The sequence below is a fragment of the Oreochromis aureus genome, linkage group 12, assembly GCF_013358895.1.
Source record: "Oreochromis aureus strain Israel breed Guangdong linkage group 12, ZZ_aureus, whole genome shotgun sequence".
NCBI classification, from domain to species: Eukaryota; Metazoa; Chordata; class Actinopteri; order Cichliformes; family Cichlidae; genus Oreochromis; species Oreochromis aureus.
This window is the reverse complement of record NC_052953.1, coordinates 37,695,163-37,704,421: the sequence shown is the minus strand read 5'-3', so window position 1 is coordinate 37,704,421 and position 9,259 is coordinate 37,695,163. Positions and strand designations below refer to the sequence as shown.

The window sequence follows — 9,259 nt, the reverse complement described above, 5'->3', positions numbered from 1 at the left end:
AAATGGAATTTAAAAATACAAAGTGTTAGAACAGCTTTAAAAAATATGTCTATCTCAATAGCAGGAGTTAAATTATGGAAAAGTCTAACAGAAGAAATCAAAGAAAGTAACAACATAAACCAGTTTAAAATGAAATATAAAAAACAAATTTTAAACAAACGTAAGAATGAAGAAAACAAGGTTAAACCAGGGCGGTAATGTTGTTCGGAATCGTGTTTTAGTTTGTTTCATAATTTGTCACTCTGCAAACGTAACCATTCAGTCTTTATTTATATCAAAGTAACTATACTGTGGTGGGGCCTGTTTATTTGTTTTGTTTGTTTGTTTTTTGTCTTTGCTTTACTTTTGCTTCATATGTTGTTTGTTTAAGACTAAAAGAAAATTAAATCAAAGAGGTAAAACTTGAGGGGGTAGGGACTAATAAGTGCATACTTCTGCCTACTCCTTTTCAAACTAAAGAATGAAATGACATTTTGTAATGATTGTGAAGGCACGTTTGAAATAAAAATGAACTAAACTGAACTCTGCTTGGACAAACTGCCCGAAATGCGTCAACTGAAACATTGACAGGATTTTGAATCATTCTGCACTTCAGACGCGTTAATAGTGTTAATTTTGACAGAACTATTTTTAAGTGAACTTTACTGCCATGTAAACGCTTTGAAAGGCTTCAAGTCTTCCAGCTTTCTCTTTGGACCTCAGACAAAATTATTTTTAACTTTTACAGTCAGTCTTCTTGTTTCTTGCCTTAGAGGTGCAGCTTCTCTCTCACCGTATCGTCACCAGTTCACTGCTTTTGCTTCTTCACCTGAAGGTAAATGTGTTCCCCCACTCAGAGAAATGGGGGCGGGGCAGTATGCAGATGTATGCAGATTCCAAAACACTGTTGGTTTGGAATCATCCTGATTTACTAACATATGCACTGTGGAAAAAAAAAGAGTAATTTTGCACACAAAATCATTTCCATTAGTAAATGAGGTCATTCACCAAACCAGAGTATCCAGCTGCAGCTGCAACACCACTCGCATGAACAGAGACAGAGTATGTGATAAAATTCTTTAATGAAATATGGCCTCTTGTAATTAAAAAAAAAAAGAATAGAAATTTGAAATTAAACTGGTGTTTAATTTTTACATTTCACTTTATTTATTTCAGCATTTTTAAAAATAAATTTATTTAACATTGAACAGTCTCAGAAAAGCTACAGTCTGATTTTTCTGTGACTACAGTTTGAATATTCTTGTGTCAACGTCATCAAACAAACTTTTGTAATCTGGTCCTCTCCATCTTCACCCAAAGTGCAATCAGGTCTGCTTCTGTCTTCCTGGCACTAATCACTGACACTGGATCAGCCTCATTAGAACCCCTGCAGAAAACCATATAAAGCACTTGCACATTTTTGGGAGGTTTCAGGAGAGTTTACACAAAAAGTGAAGAATGCTCTTGCTATACCTCAGGTCCAGATGATGGGCTCCTCCAGATATGTTGAGTGCTATCAGTGAGTCACTCAGGGATGTGCGCACCTGAAGCACAAAGAGCTAAGTAACACACATGAAGCAGAAGATTTACTGAACTATAGCTAATTGGTTGACACACTTACCCCTCCATTGGCCCATGGGTCCAGGTCTCCATTGGAGAAAATAATGTTGCTGGCCGTGGAGAGAGCTGAACACACAAGACTTCATTAGAAACACTAGCTGAGTGACAAATGTAATCAAAAACTGATAGAAATGAAATATTAGCATATTTTAAACTTCATGGGAACAAAAAGTTTTTGTCATACTTCTTGTTTCACTTTATACAACATGGCTCATTCACTTATTCACTCGAGCACTTCTACCTAATCTTAACGTACATTCATACTTTGGCATGCAGCCTGGAGCAGCCAGGGATCAAACCACCAATTCTGTAATTAGGGGACGACCTGCTCTACGCCCTGAACTACAAGCCAGCCCAGCAGAACTGGTGAAATGTTTGTGCTGCAGGCACAGCATGACATAAGACACAGTCCATTTACTATGTAGTTTGTGGCTCTAATCAACAAACCATTCCCTCTCTATTGAGTCACGTGCAATATTAATTTGTAAATGTCAGTCTCATCAGTCTGTTGGTCTTCAGCTCTCACCGTCACCCCAAAACTGGATGTTGAGCCAGCCCGGTCGTGGAACCACACCCCAGCGTTTGGAGCAGTACAGCCTGCGGTCTTCCTCAGTGAAAGGCATTGGAGGAAACATGTCCGTCACATTGTTGCTCTCGTAACATAGCTCGATCTCTGTGCATGCCTGCAACGACACAGATGCAGGGTCATCAACATCAGAAATGATAATATCCAGTTTCTCACAGTTAAAATGATCTAAGTGTTAACCAATCTAACTTTACAAAGCACTGTGGTACTGCCTCGGGGCTTCTTCTGCTCTGTTATTGGTATCAACAATTCAACAAATTGTTTCTTTTAAGGCTCCATGTTTGCATGATTCAAATCCATGTTGCAGATCTGAAAGCTGCTAATCTCCTGTTCCACCCCTGGATTCACATCTGGAGCCAGATCCAAAAATCTCTGTGTAGAGTCACTAAAACTGGACTCACAAAAGCACAAAGATAAATCTGTATTATTTTACGAATGGCGAAAGGCAAAAAATGCACGTTTAAACAGAGGAGACTGGTGACTGGGATAACTTTCACTTTAGTGCTCTGGAAGCAACAGGAGGAGACAAGGGATGCACGAGGTCAGCAAAACATACTACGACTGTGGCATCTCTGAAAATATCCTTTCTGCCAAAGTGGATCAGTAATGTCACACATGAGGTATTACTAATTCACCAGTGGGTGTTGGAGTACCTGGTAGTCCCAGGCCAGGCTGTCGAAGCCCAGCCCACACCCAGTGGGATCAGCACACTCCAAATACAGACTGTACAGGTCAAAACAGGTCAGAACCCCGGTGGCGTTGTATACGATCCCTGAAAGATGAAAGAGACAGACATGCAGACATGTTATAAACTTTGCAGAGAGAGAGAGAAAAAGCAAAACCCCAACATTGTTAAAAGTACCAAAGGTCCATACCGAAGGCCTCATTAAGTGACATAAAATTTTATATACAACAGCGATCAAATAAAATAATAAAAGGAATTTTAGGAAAAATAAAAACTAAGCATATAGTTGTGCAAATGTCATTAGTGAAAACTAGCAGCAAGGTTTGGTCCAGTTTATAGAGAACGGTCGGAATTATTTACTGAAATCAAAAAGCACTTTTCTGCGTGTCCAGTGTCACATGGAGTGGGTGTAACGGGTGGTCCATGATGGACAGCAGTTCACTCAGTGATGTTCTCAGACACCTCCAGATCCTGGACCACGATGCTTCTAGCCTGCCCCCTAGACTCAGGCCTCTCCACCAGATCATTAGCAAACCTGAAGTTTATGGACAGTTAAGCGAGCCAGGCTAAAGCAGGCTGCAGTGAGAAGAGGTGTTTGAACAGTGGTTACATAATAGTGCAACTTATTTATGGGTTGGTTGTGCGTACGTGGTCATTACAATCACCAGCCAATCAGGATGGGCAGAAATGCGCAGGGAGGCGCACCCCATAGAGACACATGGAAATGAATGCTGGGAATGAGTAGTGCTATTTCCTGTGTTATCCCTATGCTCTCTGTCCTAGCTGACAAAGACATGTAGGCCATTAAACAAAGTTTTTAATCATCACTGAAACTCTCACCTGCAGTGTCTCTGAGGTTACCCAGCAGGTCCGATCCTCTCAGCATGGTTTCACAGGCTACCTGGAAGACAAAGCTGTGTCACCTTTGTCTTTTCTTAAAGAGACAGTGGGGGGCTTCTTGCTGGCATTAAGTTGTTCACAACGATGCCCTTCACTCTATAATAAAACATTTCTATTATCAAGGGAGTGAGCTCTTCCATTATCATGCTCCCTGATATTAATGAAATGGGTTGGGGAGGGAATCCAAGGTTTGAGATCACTGACCAACCTCAAGCACGGCTTATCATTTAAATAACACAAAATCGTGCTTTAATGACATGAAGCAGACAGCCTCATTGCATCTTATTACAACACTATGGCTTCTGTTGGTGTGGCATACTTTGTAAATGTGTTTATACTTTAATGAAGTTTGCCACCGACCCTCAGTGAGGCCTTCTCCAAACTGTAGCCCTGACCAATAACCGTGTCCTTGCTAGTGAAAGACTTATTATGGTCTCAGATTTCTCTGTAACACAGTGTTATTTATAGCATTCGGTCTCTGATGTGGAAGTCAAATTATAGTCTGGAAAAGAAGCCACACATCCTTCTTCACCTTTACAGGGTTGGCGGGCATGTTCCCAATGAAGTGAGTACTGTAAGGGTAGTCCAGCATGGCCATCAGAGTGAAGGCATTCCTTAGAAAACCATTCAGCTGGTGGATATCCTGGGCAGATGATAGAGGCTTGCACAGGGCAAACGCTGATTGAATGTGATGATACTCTGGCAACAACAAAAGAGAGTTTTTCATTATCAGTTACTTTACTTTTTATTCCAGGACTTTCGAACTACAAGTAACACCACATATTCTTTATCAGAAGTCCTTGACATTGAGGGAAGAAAAAAAAAAAAACGTTCGTGCGATGTCCTGCTATAGCAACACTGCATCATTGAATATTTAAATAGGAGTTCAAATTAAAGCCATCTTTCCATCAGGACGAACCTGATCACAGATATTTACCCTGCGATTGAGCCAGTTCTTTCAGCTGATGAAAAGCTCCTCTCACAGCATCTGTGCAGTCAGAGGAAACACTCTCAAAGTCCTGGGCCAAAAGAAAAACCAGTTTAACTGTTACTGCAATGCTATGGTAGAAAAACACTTTCATTTCAGTAGTATGGCAACACTGAGGTGCCAAAGAAAACTGACACAGGGTTAAAAGTTCCTGACCTACAGTCCTGATCAAAAGTATAGGCCACACCTCCAAAAAAAACAAACACGTAAACCCCCAAAACAGAAATCAAACATGAAGTCAGTCATGAGGAGCTCCACCGTGATTATTGATCACTTCAATGCTTGATGCGAGCGTTTCCATGAGGTTTGTTTATTTGTTTATTTATAAGGAACCCCATTAGCTTCCACAACAGTGGTTGCTAGGTGAGTGGGAACATTTCTCCAAGTGGTGAAGACGGCCGCATGAAGGGCATCTACTGTCTGGAACTGCTGGCCATTTTTGTAAACTTCCCTTGCCATCCATCCCCAAAGGTTCTCAGTTGGATTTAGATCAGGGGAACTCGCAGGATGATCCAACAGAGTGATGTTATCCTCCTGGAAGAAGTCCCTTGTCCTGTGGGCATTGTGTACTGTAGCATTGTTCTGTTGAAAAACTCAGTGGATACGAAACAGATGAGGGCCATCAGACATGAGGGATGCTCTCTGCAACATCTGGACACAGCCAGCGTTTGACGCCCCTGCACCTCCTGAAGCTCCGTTGTTCCACTGAAGGAAAAAGCACACCAGACCATTATGGTGCCCCCTCGTTTGTGGGGCGTAGAAAACATCTCAGGTGGGATCTGCTTGTCATGCTGGTAACACTGGAAACCATCAGGACCATCAAGGTTACATTTGTTCTCATCAGAGAGCAAAACTTTCTCGTCAGTCTACAATCACGATGTTCCATCGTGAATAACTACAGAAGGTTAGGAGGCACAATAGTTTTAGCAGAACTACTGTGTGTATTGCAGTCTGCACACTTCAGACATGACATATCCACAGTGATCTGCAAATGTACGTGGGGACGTAAATTGAAGGTTCTTTAGCCCTGAGGTCACACTTACATTAAGTACCACCAGGTGGCATATTACCCAGTCTTCACAATACAATACAAACTGTGGTTCTCCTTTCTTTGTCAGCTTTATTACTGAAACACAGTGAACTTGGGAGTGATGTCGATGCCAGCTCCAACATCCGAGGAAAATGCAACGGTCACTATAGAGCCTGGGATGAGTTTCAGTCAGTGCATTCCTCATCCAAGTAAATAACAGAAGCAGCACAGGTTCCTTTTGGTTAAACACAATAATCAAGTATCAAAGAGTAGAAGTGCAGTGATTCTGACTTTGTTTGTACTCTGCAATGTCTTAATCTTTAATCCTGGCTCATTCTGTCCAACCCAGTAAGACCTGAACACATTAAAACAACAACAATAAAAAAACCAAAACACTGCATGTCAGCAAAAGTCCTCAGCTGAGGAAGTGCAGTGGGCAGGAATAGCTAAGTAATCCTCGTGTGAAGCTTATACATGAAGTAAATACATGGGCTCACTTCCTTTTTCAACAACAACACTGGGCCTGTTTAAAAGCTCTGTTTGGTTAGTTTGTCCACTTGCAGCTTAGTTAAAGATCACTTTAAAGTGGGTTAATACAGAGAAGGGGAGCATTCCAAAAGTCTTTACATGTTTGCCTCTCAATCACACAGAGTCACGAGCTGGGTGAGAATGAAGGAAAGAAACTTACACTTGTAACATCTCGGAAAAACTCCCTGGAGTCTCCCAGGCCAGCAGTAGACAGGATGGGGGCGCTGGCTGCCAGAGCTCCAGCCACTATGTTTGGATATTTGATTCTCATATAAACTGACAACATTCCACCATAACTGCAGGAGCAGATACAATAAACACAACAGATCAGCATATATCATAAAGAAGACTCACACATGCCAGAACTGTAAATACCTGTATGTGTAAACTTGCAAATTTATTATTCGTTTATCATTTTACAATTCAGGAAAACACAGATCAGGTGATTGAAGCTTACACTCTGAAGCTCCTGTTAGATCTGGTGTCCGATTCCCAAACACTGTTTATAACCTTACACTGTCAGAACAGAGAGGTTTGTTTCATTTCAAAGGTTTCATTTCAGGCTGCTGCTTTAGCTCCGTGCGTGAGCAGGCAACCAGCAGCTGGGGTTCAAGCCTGACCCTTGACCTTTGCTGCATGCCTATTTCATGAATGTGTAAAATTCTAATTAAAGCAGGTTATTAGAAATTGGAATCAAACGTTCGTTATGTCTGAGGCATGATATAAACATTCATTTAAACCAGCTTTAACGGGATTTGTTGATATGTCCAAATATTAAAGTAAAAAAATAAATACCTACAGTGTAAACAACAGCTAAAAGCAAGTCACACAACAATGACGTCGGTGTGAGTTAGGGGCATCGTACCTGCCACCGAACACGATGACTGGGCAGTCTGTGGCTCCCAGCTGCTGTTTCAGCTCAGTGATCATGATGGCGTAGTCAGCCAGGGCTTGCTCCACCGTCAGCAGGCTGACCTGAGGTATGTTGAAGGAGTCTTTCTCAAATGGTAGAGATTTGCCGTAGTACCTCTGTTAGACAGAAACAAACAAACAAGAAGTTCAGGCTTTATGCAACAATCAGAAGACGGGCAGCCACGGTCCAGCTGGTGCACCTCACAGATCCAGCATGAGGACGTTGTCCTACGTTCACAGGAGGGGAGTGAAAATCCAGCTGATAATTCAGCATTACTCTACTTCCCTTTTTGTTACACGAGGTGCAAATTGTCTTGAGCCACTAATAGAGTCACAAACACTGTCTAAGTTGTAAAAGAGTCTTCTTACATGCTCAGCAAATATGACCAGCGCCCTCTGCTGTGCAGCCAACTCTGTGATGAATCCAGAATTCAGGGCAAATTCCCAGATGTTTCCTTCATTGCCAGTGTAGAAGAAGATGGGTCCAAAGCCTTTTTCCCAGTACTGATCTAAGAGGACAGGAGAGACAGATATTATGGATCACTTGCTGCTGAATGTCTTATATTATTAACAGGGAACTAGATTCACCTGTGATCAGGTAGCGCTGATTAAATGTCCCATTTCCCATACTGTTGAAGTTGAAGTGATCCAGAGTCTGAGTGAAAAACTTCTCTGTGAACCGTGGATCTGTGTCATGATGCTGGCGTGACTAGAAAAATGAATCAAATGCATCAAGATCATGACTTAAATTTTTGGTATCCAAAAATCCATCCCTAGAGTTAAACTATTTAAGAATAAAATATCAGTAGTTGTAATTGAATTACAGATATTTACAACAGACACTTCCATTAGTGAGAATTTTGTTAATGACAAAAATTAAGAACTGACTACTGAGAAATTAAGAGTTTTTATTTAATCATGAATATCTTGCCTTGGAAATTTGCTGCAGGAACAAAACCAATTATTGGCATTAGTAAATCCATGTTTACCCACTACTTCCTGAGGAAAAGGAAACCAGGTCTGTTAAAAACCGTCAGCCCTTTATAGTGTGACTTTCTCCCTTCTTCAAATCTGTGAACACTCAGAATTTACATGTTTAACTGCAGTACCGAAATACAGTAGGGGAAGTAATTATTGCTGACTTTGCAACATTGCTCTGTTGCAAAAAAGTAAACAGTTTCTAATTTTTATGGTAGTTTCATTTTAAGAGAGATAGACAGAAAAACACATTACATAAGCAACACAAGATCTGATTCTGTTCATCTGGACGTTTCGTCATCATCAGGTGACTTCTTCAGTCTCAGCTGACTGCAGGTTTCCAGCCTTATAAACAGCACATTTGCACAATGACTGAAACCAGCCCACTGACTGAACACTGGGCTGGGAGGTCAGCTTATGATCATTCATAATTCGGGGTGTTGTTCTTCCCGAGTTTTTATTATATGGCGTTCAAACAGTCAATCTTAACGCAAGGAAAAATTTTGCCATGAATTATTATAACTGTGCACGTCGCTCAGCACGAAATAAACGATAGAGCATAAAACGACAGAAGTTTTAATATTTGACCGCACAGCCTTATTAATTTATCTCCATCCATGAAAATCAGAGCCTGAGCAAACTTACAAAATCACGACGGTGTTCAAATGATTATTTTCCCTGCTGTAGTCTGAAAACACGCTTTACATGAACACAGGCTGGAGCAGGCAGTTTGGCTAATTGGATCACGAGGCTCTGAGCGGAAGTAACACATGATGAAAACAAAGTGTCACGTTACCTGGAAATACGTGTGCGGCAGACTGTGCAGCACGTCAACACAAAAGACCAGTGCCACGGAGGAAAAAATGAATCTCTTATTCATGTCCACGGATGTCACCAAAATCACGTCACAGTACAACTGACCAGAAAATCCTTTAGTTTTAAAATTCCCGACTACGCCTGCGTCGCACGTCATATGATTCAACGTCGCAGTGATGTGTTTAAGTGCCTTCTTGAATAAGTCGGAATTTCCAGGATCACAGTCCAGAATCCAAG

General features: G+C 41.3%; 1 protein-coding gene across 3 annotated transcripts; it reads right to left on the bottom strand.

Moving 5' to 3' along the window:
• Positions 1–1,042: 1,042 nt before the first annotated feature.
• On the bottom strand, positions 1,043–9,179 carry dpp7 (dipeptidyl-peptidase 7). Of its 3 annotated transcripts, XM_039621071.1 has the most exons (14): positions 8,852–8,934; positions 8,160–8,227; positions 7,817–7,937; positions 7,598–7,737; positions 7,182–7,345; positions 6,477–6,612; positions 4,708–4,789; positions 4,303–4,469; positions 3,711–3,771; positions 2,839–2,957; positions 2,126–2,282; positions 1,601–1,665; positions 1,453–1,523; positions 1,043–1,366 (listed from the first exon to the last, which is right to left on the bottom strand). In XM_039621071.1, the coding sequence occupies exons 3-14, from the start codon at positions 7,854–7,856 to the stop codon at positions 1,255–1,257; spliced, it is 1,314 nt and encodes a 437-aa protein (XP_039477005.1). In that variant the 5' UTR covers positions 7,857–7,937; positions 8,160–8,227; positions 8,852–8,934; the 3' UTR covers positions 1,043–1,254. The 3 variants fall into 3 exon arrangements, with proteins under 3 accessions (XP_039477005.1, XP_031584069.2, XP_031584070.1); XM_031728209.2 differs by lacking the exons at positions 8,160–8,227; positions 8,852–8,934 and adding an exon at positions 9,003–9,179; XM_031728210.2 differs by lacking the exon at positions 8,160–8,227 and having other exon boundaries at positions 8,852–8,961.
• Between the last annotated feature and the right edge of the window lie 80 nt (positions 9,180–9,259).